We start from the raw sequence: 13,916 nt of genomic DNA on the forward strand, positions 1-13,916 counted from the left end.
CACGTAGCGTAAAACTCTTTCTGAGTGAGTGGTAGAGAGAGGGGAGAGTCTCTCTCTCTCTCTCGCTCGCCCCTTTACATTTAGAGCCGCGTCGGAGCCGTCAACCACAGAAGACACACGGGCCTTCTGCTAAATTAAACATGGAGGCAGGCGCACGTGTGTGCCAGACACGAGAAGGTATAGCGGCGCGCACACGCATATAAACACACACGCACACACACGCCCACACACACACACACACACACACACACACACACACACACAGGGGAAGCATCACAGGGAGCCGGCGGCGACATGGAGCCCTGGAGGATAAGAGCCGTCAATGCAGACGTTTGGAAACACAAGAAGGCTCCGAGGGTAGGACAACTTGCACTGCAGCACACACACACACACACAAACACAGGCAGGCAGACACACACACACACAGGCAGACACACACACGTCGCTGGTGTGTGCCACATACATTGTGACATGTATTATTTTACCTGAAGATGAGGCCCCGAGTGTGGAGGGGGACGGGCAGACAGAGAGAGAGAGAGAGAGAGAGAAAGAGAGAGAGACAGAGAGACGAGAGAGAGAGGGGAGAGAGAGAGAGAGAGAGAAAAAAGAGACACAAAGACCACACAAAGGAAATAAGAAAAACAGGACACAGGTTGAAATTGAAATCAGGATGTTTTAATCAATTTATTCAATCACAGGCACATCCGACAAAAAAAATACCTGCATGTGCTACTTCAGCATCGACGTTGAAGACAAAGCTAAAAACAACCCCCCCAACAGAACCACTGTCACCGACTGATGCCACCGTGACCTGCCACGGACAGGGCACCTGGGGCCGGTGTTCCTCTGACCCCAGACCACAAGGCCAGGGCAGTCTAGTGGTCTTTTGCTCTGGGTTAGAGCTGCCAGAACGATGCAAGTCTCAAGACGCCCACGCAGGCTCATGATTGCCTGAGACGGTGTAGACTCGACATCAACATGAAGGCGCAAAAAACGTTTGAATTGAAAATCCTAACAAGGACACGGTAAAATAAAGATATAGGTCACGTAGGATAATATCAAGGGTAGCGATCGCGCTGGTTTTTGTCCCTGTGGTGAAAATAAATACTTTTATGTTCTTTTAATCGCCTTTAACGACCACACACTACTGTTACCAGAGCACTTTCCCATGGTACACACATGAAAGCACACAGTCTAGCTCTCCTGGCGGAACCTAATTTAGTCATATTTCCGCCTGTCACAAATAAACAGGTGGGAATATGTCTGGATGATGTCTGATGTATAGTCCGACCATCCGAGGAGGAGGTGCGCTTGATCTATTCGCCGGCCCGTCCAGCCGGGGGCTAAAGCACTATGGAGAGCACGCGGGTTCACATCCCTTAGCTCCTCCTAAACAGCTCAGTGTGGTAACAGAGAAACAGCCTGGAAGGTCAAAGAATGCAAATAAACCGCAGAGCTCAAAACAATACGATAAAACTTTAAAACAACTCATAGGCTGTTAACTCTATGCCTGTTTCATATTTCATACGATGTGTCTCCACGGTTGCTTTAGGCTCTGGCTTTAAAAAACACACAACAAAGATATACGGCGTTGCGCTGGAAGGAAGCACCGACATTAAAGGAGACAAAGGAGAATAAAAACAAACAGACTACGCAAATCTACAGCTGACAACCGCGGCGACACTCCGAGCCCACCAGCGCACAGGCAAGGTGAGGGCGACCTTCAATACCAGTCCTTTTTTTACACTCCTGAATCCTGTGATGTTTCCCCCTCGTCGTCTTCGGATGCCTTTTGTCGTCATCGCCGTGGTTACGCTCGTGTTTTCTCCCGCCTCAGTAGTACAGCTTCTCCAGGAGGAGGGCGAGGAGGGCGGCGGCTACGGCCAGTCCCAGCCCAATCGCCTTGAGCCGCTCCCGGTCCACGCTGAAGGAGCCGGTGGGCGTGGCCCCGTGGCACTGGCCGTTGGGGGTCTCCTGTTATCGGGGGGGGGGGGGGGGGGGAAGAAGGGAGAGAGCAAGACGTTAGCCAAGCCCAACGTCTTCTAACTTCTTCTCACACACGCATGTGCAAACACGTACTTTCCAGTAATACAACTCTCTCGTGTCCTCACAAACTGGCCGAGTGCCGTAACACCTTATTGAGCCACACGTTCACTTTATTCTTTTTGGACTTGGACTCGATGGCAGGCAGTCGACGTGGACGCCATCAGCGGGGCGAGTGGCAGACGTGGGGCGTGCGAGGGGCGTGCGAGGCGCGGCGCCGTGGAGCGAGACGGCGGGCCGACCTAATCAAAGAGCGGCGCTTTCGTCACTAATGGGCCGACGCATTAAGGAGCCATCCGTCAGTAATGAGGTGGAGGAGGAGGAGGAGAGGGGTTAGGAGGAGACGAGGGGGGGAGAGAGGGAGAGAATGATGTGAGAGAGAGAGAGAGAGAGAGAGAGTGGGGAGAGAGAGAGAGAGAGGGAGAGAGAGAGAGAGAGAGTGGGGAGAGAGAGAGAGAGAGTGGGGAGAGAGAGAGAGAGAGAGAATGATGTGAGAGAGAGAGAGAGAGAGAGAGAGAGTGGGGAGAGAGAGAGAGAGAGAGAGTGGGGAGAGAGTGGGGAGAGAGAGAGAGAGTGGGGAGAGAGAGAGAGAGAGAGAGAGAGAGAGAGAGAGAGAGTGGGGAGAGAGAGAGAGAGAGAGTGGGGAGAGAGAGAGAGAGAGGGGAGAGAGAGAGAGAGTGGGGAGAGAGAGAGAGAGAGAGTGGGGAGAGAGAGAGAGAGAGAGAGAGAGAGAGTGGGGAGAGCGAGCGAGCCAGAGAGAGAGAGAGAGAGAGAGCAAAAAACGGGGCGAGCAAACCACAGAAAAAGGGGAAATCAGGGACGGGGGGATGTCTTGACCTTGTCTGATAACTGAAAAAAAAGAAAGAAAAGGAAACGAAAAGGAGGTTCTAGAAGGCAATATGGAGATAGAACTACACCATTAAGAGCTCCTCTGATCACCATGTGGCCAACATTCATTCCGGTCCCAGTCCATATTAGAGCGGGGGTGGGGCGTCGCTGACAGGCCGGGCCCCTATCTCATTCACCTACGGGGGGATGATTAAAGAAGCACAGGCTGCTTCATCCACCTGACTCGTCCCCCTTAATGCCCGCCTCGAGGGGGCCGGCCCCGTGTTAAGGAACGCCGATTGCTTTTTAACATCTTTAATTGAAGATCCCCGGTTTGACACCCATGATTCAACGTGGAGTCAGTGTCGGGGATCGGAGGGCCGCGCCTCGCCCGCCACCTGCCGCCGGTCATCGATGAAAGGAACATATCAGACGCCGTGCGCACACTGTGGGTCTTCTGGGGGAGGAAGGAGCGAAGGAAGACGTGTTCAGACTGTTGGGGCCGGTTGGGTCGGAGGCTGGCTCCGACACACAGTACACCACCTCACACACACAGTACACCACCTCACACACACATTACACCACCTCACACAGCCATTAGACCACCTCACACACACAGTACACCACCTAACACACACAGTAAACCACCTCACACACACAGTACACCACCTCACACACACAGAACACCACCTAACAAACAGCCATTACACCACCTAACACAGCCATTACGCCAACTAACACAGCCATTACACCACCTTACACACAGCCATTACACCACCTAACACAGCCATTACACCACCTAACACACAGCCATTACACCACCTAACACACAGCCATTACACAGCCATTACACCACCTAACACAGCCATTACACCACCTAACACAGCCATTACACCACCTAACACACAGCCATTACACCACCTTACACACAGCCATTACACCACCTAACACACAGCCATTACACCACCTAACACACAGCCATTACACCACCTAACACAGCCATTACACCACCTAACACACAGCCATTACACCACCTAACACACAGCCATTACACAGCCATTACACCCCCTAACACAGCCATTACACCACCTAACACACAGCCATTACACCACCTAACACACAGCCATTACACCACCTAACACACAGCCATTACACAGCCATTACACCACCTAACACACAGCCATTACACCACCTAACACACAGCCATTACACAGCCATTACACCACCTAACACACAGCCATTACACCACCTAACACACAGCCATTACACCACCTAACACACAGCCATTACACCACCTAAAACACAGCCATTACACCACCTAACACACAGCCATTACACCACCTAACACACAGCCATTACACCACCTAACACACAGCCATTACACCACCTAACACACAGCCATTACATGCTCAACACCAGCAAACTTTTGTTCACCTTTGGTTGCGGGGGTTTTGTTGTGAGCTATACTCATGTCACATTACATGTGACTCATGTGACTAATGTGACTTCCGAGCGTGACTCTTGAGGAACATTTGCGATAGCCGGTGCACTTTAGAGGAGGTAATTACCGCAGTGGTGATTTTGCTGCTCTAAAATATATAAGAAAAAAACATATTTTTTCAAATGAAGTAACAAAACACCACTGTGAGAGCATATGTATGAGGAACGTGCAATCACAGCACAGCAGGGCAGCCAGTGAGAAGTTGCATAACAACCTGTATGTATAAAGAGTTCTCCATATGGAAGCCTGCTTTTGTGTGTTTGTGTGTGTGTGTGTGTGTGTGTGTGTGTGTGTGTGTGTGTGTGTGTGTGTGTGTGTGTGTGTGTGAGTACGCTGGCTCTGTGATTTCACATGTGTACGTCTCTCTCTGCGAATCAGCATGCTTCCCGATGCGGTCCACACTGGGTCGCTCCTCTCCACTGAAGGAGGTAAGATATGGGGGGGGGAATTTGGACACCTAAGACCCTGGCCACCCACCTCCCTCTCCACCCACCTCCCTCTCCACCCACCCATCTTCTGCTGGGTTCAACCGCTAACTCCACCCCTCGCCCTCGCGGTTAAGCTGAATTCACACGCGCCCATCATACGGCGTGCCTGCAGCGGGCGGCGACGCCCACGCCGTCCGTGGTCCCCGTTTCCCCGTGACACTGGCGTGGAACTCGGTGGTTCGCCACGGTGACTTTAACCGAGGTAGGAGCGTCCACGGTTCCCCGCCATGACAATATGGCGGATCCTTTTACCTCCGAACGCCCACTCGACACGCCACGGCGACTCGTGAAAGGCTCAGGGACAATGGTTGGGACTGGGTGCAGGTGCTTGATCCAGCTCCCCCCTCCCCACACACACACACACAGCTGGGCCTGACTCATCGGGTGCGATTGAAAGTGATCCTGCCGGTGTTTTGTGCAAAAGGAAGACAAAAAAACGACCAAAAAAAAACTGGGAAAAAGCAAAAGAGAAACGATGGGTCATGTTCACCAGCCGTTGTGGTTCCGGTTACAGCCGTCTCCAGAGGACGGATAAAGGCAGGGAATGAGCACACGAGGCAGGACGGCCTCACCGGGGCAACCAGATCCAGCGAGAGGGCTCTCCGGTTTGCGTTCTGGCCTGTATATCGCTTGTTTCTCCCCCCCCATGGTATCTCCCATCGTTCCACGGGTTGTGAGACAAGGGGGGGGGACACGTACACAGAGAAGGGAACAGCGATCGTTTTGGTCCTGTAATGTGACTCAAATTTTTCCAAGCATGACTTTTGTGGAAAATTTGCGATTGCGGGAGTACTGAGAGGAGAGAAGGTTCTCTGCTGTGGTTTTGCTGCACTAAATATATAATAAAAGAATGTTCTGTATTGAACTGTATTGAACCCCTCCCCCCACATGATATCTCCCATCGCTGCCCGGGTTGGGAGACAAGGCAAGATGTCCACAAAGGGCACACATGCCTCTGTCCCCGTAGAGAGGTGGAGAGAGTAGGGCGCGAGCGAGGCGGACGAGGAGAGAAACTGTGAAACGGCGTGGGGCTGTAATCGCTTACGGAGTTTGAATCTTAAAAACGCCCCGTTCTCAAACAAGGCATGATGCTGATTACGTTCCCTGAGAAGTGTCCAACGAATAAACACATTGAAAACTTTTTGCCTGCTGATGTATCCCCAAAAGTTATTTGACTTTTAAAAAGGGGTGATATCATGCCACCAGCTGTGACATCCCAAGTGGGAGTGTCCACCTCGATGTATGATGGAAAGATAAGCAACATTAGTTTGAGTCCACTGGGTATGCTGGCAGACTGATCTATCCAGCACACATCTAGCTGAGCACATCCACTCGGGATGTCACTAAAACACACACAGGAAAAGGCCGATTTTCAAACGGCTTGCAATGGCTAATCCCACTCACACCTGGAGGCCTAATTACACCCCTTTAAGGGGAGTTTGGGGTAAGCACTAGTGACCCGCAGCCTACCGGAGCAGTGGTCAGGATGAGCTGCGATGGTATTTAGTGCTGTAGTTGAAGTGCCAGCGGGACACAAAATGACTAACGACCGAACGAGCGGGCTCCAAGGCTTCAAAGTAACAGCGTGAGAAAGAAAACAGGAAACGCAAGAAAAAATAGGAGGGCGGGAAATTTAGGATGACAGCGCGCTAAATGTGGCTAAGCCTAATCCTATATCTCTTGGGCAGCTCGAGTTTCACCGTCACCTCGGGTTCCTCATTGTCCGACAAAGAAAACCACATGAAAGAGGAAGAGGAGATGAGGAAGAGGGTTGGTGGGGGAGTTAAAGGGAAACTTTATCAAACCCCACAACGTGACGCTGAACAGAGAGGAGTGTGTAAGGGGAGAGGGAGGGAGGAACGTTGGCAAGGAAACACCTGAGGCGTCTTGCACACCGCCAACGCTGGAAACGAACAATACCGGAGAGGGAGAATGACAGGGGACCGGTTTGGACCGTCGACAACGAGGTGGTCGAGTGGGGGGGGGGGGGGACTGCACTCGGAGGAAACACATTCCTGTCCCCGCACAAGCCCGGTTAAAGGTGACACACTATACCCCCAGGTGGGAGTGTGATCAGCCCATACAAGCCGTTTTGAAAATCTGCCTCTTCTGACATCACAAGTGGGTAAGTAGTGGGCGTGTCCACCTAGATGTATGACAGATAGATGAGCAACGTTTGCTACAGTCCACTGGGTAGGCTGGTGGACTGATCCATCCAGCACACATCTAGGCGGACACGCCCACTTGTGATGTCAGAAGAGGCCGATTTTCAAAACGGCTTGTAACGGCTTATCACACTCACACCTGGTGGTATAATATGTCACCTTAAAGGGTTCATTATCTCTAACTTATTCGCTAATCAAAGAGACCAACAATAAGTCTTTCCTTTCGCAAGGAAACGACAACATGAAAGGTCAACGACGAAGCCATGGTTTGATGTTAAACGTGGAAAAATATATCAGGGATATAGGTAAACTATTCCCGTGAGTAAATACTTGGTAGCTTATGAGAAACACTTTTTGTATATGGTTAAAATATAAGTGAAACTGTGGCTCTCCAACTGTATATAGGAAATGAAGGAAATAATGAGTTTCTGTGTTGAACTGGATAAATTCAAAGAACGCTGGACAGAATGTGTCATATGCCTCGACTTTGATTACACTTCTGTCGTATATCTCACTCTGTGATTCAGTTTTCTCCTTTATCTATTCTTTGAATTTTCCCATTCACTCTTCCATTCCAACCGACTATTTTGTCAAATTCATTCACACACCTCCTGTGGCATTGAAGGGGATGTTTTGTGACCATATATGGTCATTTATGGGCGTACAAGTATGGTAATGAGCAAAGCCGGGCATGAGCATGAGGGATTAGAATGACTGGTATTTATCAACGGCGGGAAACAGCAAGGTGCGTACGAAAACAGTGTGACCGATCCTTCTAAATGTGGTGTAAAGGATAGGATTTAGAAACATTCATACATGTGGGCCATGGACTTCCTATCCACCTTCTCAAGACACATGTACTCCTTCCATGTGACTCAACCTCTCTCTCTCCCTTTCACACACACTGACTCACCACACACACACACACACACAGACACACACACCATCCTCAATGCTTCCTTGGGTCACATACACACACACTTGCACCAGATGTCAGAGGAACGCCTCACCCTTGCATAACATGCCCCGTCGCTCATCTTTACAGACACACACGGACACGTGCCAAAAATAATGCAGCTCTTCCAAGACGACCCACGCAAGAGCAGCGCAATCACCTTCAAGACGGCTTAGTGAAGGCTTCCGTTTGCCTGGGCAAGCGTGGACGTGGACTGCATTTATAGGATGTACGCACTGATTGTGTGTTGTAAAAGGCCATGCGGGCTGCCAGCACAAGATACGTGTACCCCGGGGTCATCTTTCCGATGACCCCTCCCGTCACACACAGCATACATGTTCATAAACACGCGACACTAAAGCGATGCATACAATTACCGCTGAGGAGATAACGCCTGGAGCCATAAAGCTGCAAAGCCCCACACTGAGATATTCCTATGAAAGTAGACCAGGGTCCATAGAAATATAAATCAATCATCAATCAGTGGGTGGGTTGGTATGTATTAGTATCATTTAATTGAAAAGTTCATAATACTAATTGGATAGCCACACTAGATCACACTGAGGCCTCAACCACCATCAACACACACACACGCACGCACGCACGCACGCACGCACGCACACGAGCGCAAAGTGGATTGAAACGATGGGGAGTATGCAATAGCTTTCGACCCAGCATCTCTCAGTGAAATGTCAGCGTTTATATGCACCGTGCCCCATAACCAAACATCAAACAACACTTTGGTAACCAGATTCTTATCTGGGGCAGCCAATGAACACATCCAATATTAAAATCCCGCTCTACCTTCTTACAGGGCAGCAGATGTTCCTCAATGGATTGAACACATTTAAAAAATAAATGAACTCGCTGAACTGTGCTACCGGTTGATAGATGGAGAGACATGGTGAGAGAGAAGACGCACAAACACCACTGAATAAACCACCACAGAAAACAGATTGCTAAATCATTGCGCATCCCGTAGCCTTTTGTTAAACCGTTTGTTGAATCTTTTTTTTTTGTTGGTCTATAAAAAGTACAGCGCCAACGAAAAACCTTTTGACATTACAAAATCAACACGGGAGAATGGGGTCATGTAATAACCGTTTGACACAGAAAAAACGAGCGCTGAAAATAGAGATGATTGATGGCTTAACACAGTTTAGAGTGTTCCTGTGACTTTCGTTTCATAAGTGTGCAAAAAAAAACCCACCAAAGCTGTGTAATATCATCTGACATGCTGAGCGAAAAATAAAATATACAAATGACAAAAATAGCTACCAGTATGTCTCGCAGGCAAAACAACACACAAAAACTGACGTGATTAAGGTGTAACCGAGCCTATTTTAAAAGCCACGCTGCATTGGGAGCCGGGGTTTACTTTTATCCAGGCCATAAAAGAAATCCTAATCTTCGATTTCCTATGTTTTTTTCCTGTGTGCATAACGCAACATCAAAGCAAGGCTGCCATCACAGTTGCATCTTGTCGGAATGTCATTGCCAAGCATTGGAATTGTTCGGGAGGCGATACAGCACTCAGGGTGTTTCTTTGTACGGGCTTATGTCTGCCTGTTTGTGCAGGCTGTTGTGTTTTTCTCTCAATGAGAAAGTGTACGTGTGTATGTATTTGTCTGTGAATGTGTGCGTATGTGTGTGTGTCTGTGTGTGTGTGTGTGTGTGCTTGCATGCGTGGATGTTTGTGTGTGTGTTTATGTTTGTGTGTGTTTATGTGTGTGTGTGTGTAGGTGTGCGTGTGTATGTGTGTGTATATTTGTCTGTGAATGTGTGCGTGTGTGTGTGTGTGTGTGTATGCTTGCATGCGTGTATGTGTGTGTTTATGTGTGTGTGTGTGTAGGTGTGCGTGTGTACGTGTATGTGTGTGTGTATGTGTGTGTGTGTGTGTGTGTGTGTGTGTGTGTGTGTGTGTGTGTGTCCCAGAGTGCCTGCAGCTACCACAGTCTGCGAGGCACACCGCAGGGGGGAACTTCTTTCTCGGCTTCTCGGTGGAAAGCGTCGATGGGCCGCTGTCCCTGCCTGCACGGGATTTCATATTGGTTATGATGCAAACCATGAGCAACCACACCAAAACACCCTCAGCCTCTTCCTTCACGTGTTTCTGTGTGTGTGTACGTGGCTGTCATCCATCTTGGTGACACACGTTTTTGTGTGTGTGTGGGTGTGTGTGTGTGTGTGTGTGTGACACCAGGTTGTAATGGGCGCTGGGTTGCACATTCTCAGGAGTAGTTGACCGAACACACACTGACATGTAGCGGACGGAGAAGAGGTCAAAGGTTAGCTCTGGTGTGGGAGGACTTCCTTTAGAGGACTACCTCATTAACCCCGGCCGGCTGATGTGCCAGCATTCCAGGCAACCGTTACCTAGGTTACAGGTGTCAGGGTCCATGGCGCTGATGTTTCGGAGCCAAGGACAAGAGCGTAGCAGCTAGCCAGATATTGTCCAGTTGAATATGCTGCCTGGTGGCACGGACGAGACAGAGGCACTCGCAACAAGAAGAAGGTACCTATTAGTGGGTTCAATTACAGATGACATTGATCCATCTCTGACAAAATTATAATGGACTTGAATTCCAATAGAGCATTGAACATGTGTCTGTGTGTGTGCACGTTTGTGTGTCAGCAATGGCACTATAATGTGATAGATGTACAAGACGAATTAAAGTTAAATGTGTAAAAGTCAAGTCGCTTTGGTGGCCGAGAGTAACTTTGCGGTATAATCAGAGGCAAGTCCTTTGAACGTTTCATTTGAAACCAACCTCACCATACAGAGGTCTCGCGGTCGTGGACATTAACAATAAACACGAAAACCCGCAAAAGTGTGCGAACATAATGCAGCCATTCACCATGAGTAAAATAACCCTGAATCTATACAATCTCTCCCTTGAGAGGACGCCAGTGGACACCAGCTCAACCCAGGGAGGGACAATGCTTTCTCCTGGTCACGAGTATTAAAGTAAACTCAGAACTACTCCCGTCCTTGTCCTTTAAAGGACGCCCCAACGAAAATCAATCAATGTCCTTTTTAATCTTGTGTCTCACTATCTCCCTATCTTGGAGCACTTTCATTCTGACATTCTCTCCGCCATTCATTCTCTCCGACCGGCCGACGGAGCAGGCCTTGGGGGGGGGGGGGGGGTCCTCTTTTTGTACGACTGTCTCCTTGAGAGGGTTGTTCTTTGAAAAGAGCTGATTATTTGAAGGCACTTTAACGGACTGCCGACCGATGGGAAGAGAGACCATTTCTCCACCTTTCCCCCTGCTCCTATAGTCATATGACCCCCATCACCTCCTTCCCCCCTCTCCCCTCCTCCTCCCCCAAACGCACACACTCCTCTTTCATTTCATTCCATCTTTCAATTTAATCTCGAGAGAGAGAGAGACAGAGACAGAGAGAGCGAGAGAGAGAGAGAGAGAGAGAGAGAGAGCGAGAGACACAGCGAGAGAGAGGTAGACAGTGAGAGCTGTTAAGGTGCTCTCTCCTCTCTCTCTCTTCACCTACGCATCAAGCCCCCCCCCCCCTTCATTGTACCCCCTAAGAGACTCATTACAGTCCCTTCCCTTCTGCTGAAAGGACCTGTTAGCCACTATAAAAGGAGGGCCTAGAGAGGCAGAAAGAAAAACCGTGAAAAATAGACTGAGAGCCAGAGAGAGAGAGGGAGAGAGGGAGAGCGAGACAGAAAAGAGAGGGAGAAAGAGGATGAAGTGCGAATAACCGCGCGAGAGAGGCGCGAGGGACGGCGTGCGGCGCAAAAGGACCACGGTGAGACAGACTCGGCGTGCCGCTCTTTGCTCGTCCCCTTCCCAGAATCCCCCTGGGGTTGGCTGTTCCCTTTGTGGCGCCGACCATGGCAGCGCCACAGCCTCCCTTCATTACCGTGTCTCCGGACGCAGTGGGAGAGCCGGGCAGAGAGGAAGGAGGACACATAGCCAGGGGAGAGAGTGGTGGAGGGAAGCTGAGCAATTGACCGTTTGATGGTTTTTCGATGAAAGGAGAACGCATTTATTTCATGTCTGACACACGCAGATGCGCATTATCGCCGGCATGGGGTGGACAGTTGAAGTAAGTACAGTGAAATATCACAGCGTTGCCATGCCGAGGAACAAATCTTGTACTTTTCGAGACAACGATTTTATTTTGTGCTTTTAGGCCCTAGGTTTCGTTGATGGACGGATGGCTACCAATGTGGATTTAAAGTAGCATGAATTTGTTTCAGACCACTAGGGGGACCGGGAATACGCGCACCGGAGTACAAACACTTATGTTCAAAACACCTCATATAGTTTCTATAGTGCATCACAATGAGCACATTTGCTGAACTGATAATCGCAATGGAAAATGTATGAAGTGATTAATACCAGACTGAATATTCAGGGCTGTGTGAGCCAGACATCATGGCCCAATAACGCCTTTTTACCATCAAGTGTCTAAAAGAGGATTTGTAAAAGGGAACCAATCATGGGGTTCAAATGAGACAGCCATTCATCAAAAGGAACAGAGGAAAATGTAATGCACGGCTCCTCCGGTCGATACGGTGAGCCTTCACTCGTCATGTCGTTGCGCTGAAATTCTCATCTCCTGAGCTTTGCGACGCACACCTCAAACACCAAACATAGAACGACAGAGGGTCGCCTGGCCTTTGACCTTTCAAAACCCCGACGCAAACTGCTCTCCAGGCAGGAGCGTACTGCGATGAGGTTTTCCCACAAACATCCATCCAATCCATTCGAGCCCTCCCTCCACAACTCTCATACCTGTCCAACCATCAGTGCTCCGTGGCTCCATCCCCTTCTCCCTGCCCATCCGTCCAGCCATTCTTAAGCCCCTGATTCCAGCTATCCATCTATCCATCCCTCCATCTATTTGGCAATTTACACCCATGCAGTAGTTTCTTCCAGCCTGTCAGTTGCCGATCCGTCACTCCTCAAACCCTTCCCATCTGTCCGCCCCGGTTGCCTCGCTACAGTGACCCTGCGCGCACGCGCACACATGCTCGCACAGCCACACACACACACACACACAGATACACACACAAACACACGACTGTTTGGAAGTGGGCTGGTATGCAATCATCCCGCTGTTACTAAAATGATTGCATTTTTTTGTTGGAAGTCCGTATCGTACTGCAGTCCACTGCAAAAAACAAGTATTTACATTTATCACACACACCTTCGCGAATTGCTGTAATTTCCATCAGTAAACTCGTACTTTTTTTTTTTTGCGCCACCTTTCTTGTGATTACGAGTGCATTCAACTGTGCAGGTTGATCAGTTTACTTATCTGTCTGTATTTATGCAAATGTATATTATGCAGCAGCTCAAATTCCGCATTAAGTATTACCGTTTAGTCATAACCGTGCGAGTTCTGCTTCCTGCATGTGTGTTGTGTATGTGAGTCTGTGTGGCTTTAAGAGAAGAGAAGTGAGACCAAGGACGGTGTTTCAAAAGGAACTCCACAGACACCGATCCATCAATTAGCGCGGTGACTCTCCGGCATCAAGCATAGCGCGGCCAGGCCAAAAGGACCACCATCAACATGGTTACCATCACTACCAACAGCATCATCATCATCATCATCATCATCATCATCATCATCGTGGACCAGATGGAGCCCGGGGTCAAAAGGTCTTGGGGTCCAGCTGGGGGACGCGGTCGCATACTGAGAACCCCCCGGTCGGGGGATGGATAATGGAGCGAAAAAGTTGCGCGGGGAGAAAAGAAAAAGTGGTTTCCAATTGCCGACACGACTTTATTACTGCGCGTCAAGATGGTGAGTGCTCCATTCCGACAGGAAGGAGTAGTCAGCTGCACTGCCCGTTAAGTTGGGTGGGAATGTATCATCGTAAATGTTTCTATTAGTCACAGAATAGGCCGTCGTGTCTCTTCGGCTAAGGGCAGAATGAGGAAAATAAATGAATTCACAT

General features: G+C 49.5%; 1 protein-coding gene across 1 annotated transcript in view; it reads right to left on the reverse strand.

Moving 5' to 3' along the window:
- Positions 1 to 732: 732 nt before the first annotated feature.
- cdkal1 (CDK5 regulatory subunit associated protein 1-like 1) overlaps positions 733 to 13,916 on the reverse strand; it is a 224,137-nt gene continuing 210,953 nt past the window's right edge. Inside the window, exon 15 of the mRNA XM_079730965.1 lies at positions 733 to 1,974. Coding sequence (XP_079587091.1) covers positions 1,834 to 1,974 — 141 coding nt within the window. The 3' untranslated portion in view covers positions 733 to 1,833. The remainder of the gene's footprint in view (positions 1,975 to 13,916) is intronic.

Source organism: Pollachius pollachius, assembly GCF_949987615.1.
Source record: "Pollachius pollachius genome assembly, chromosome: 1".
In the NCBI taxonomy this organism is placed as follows: Eukaryota; Metazoa; Chordata; class Actinopteri; order Gadiformes; family Gadidae; genus Pollachius; species Pollachius pollachius.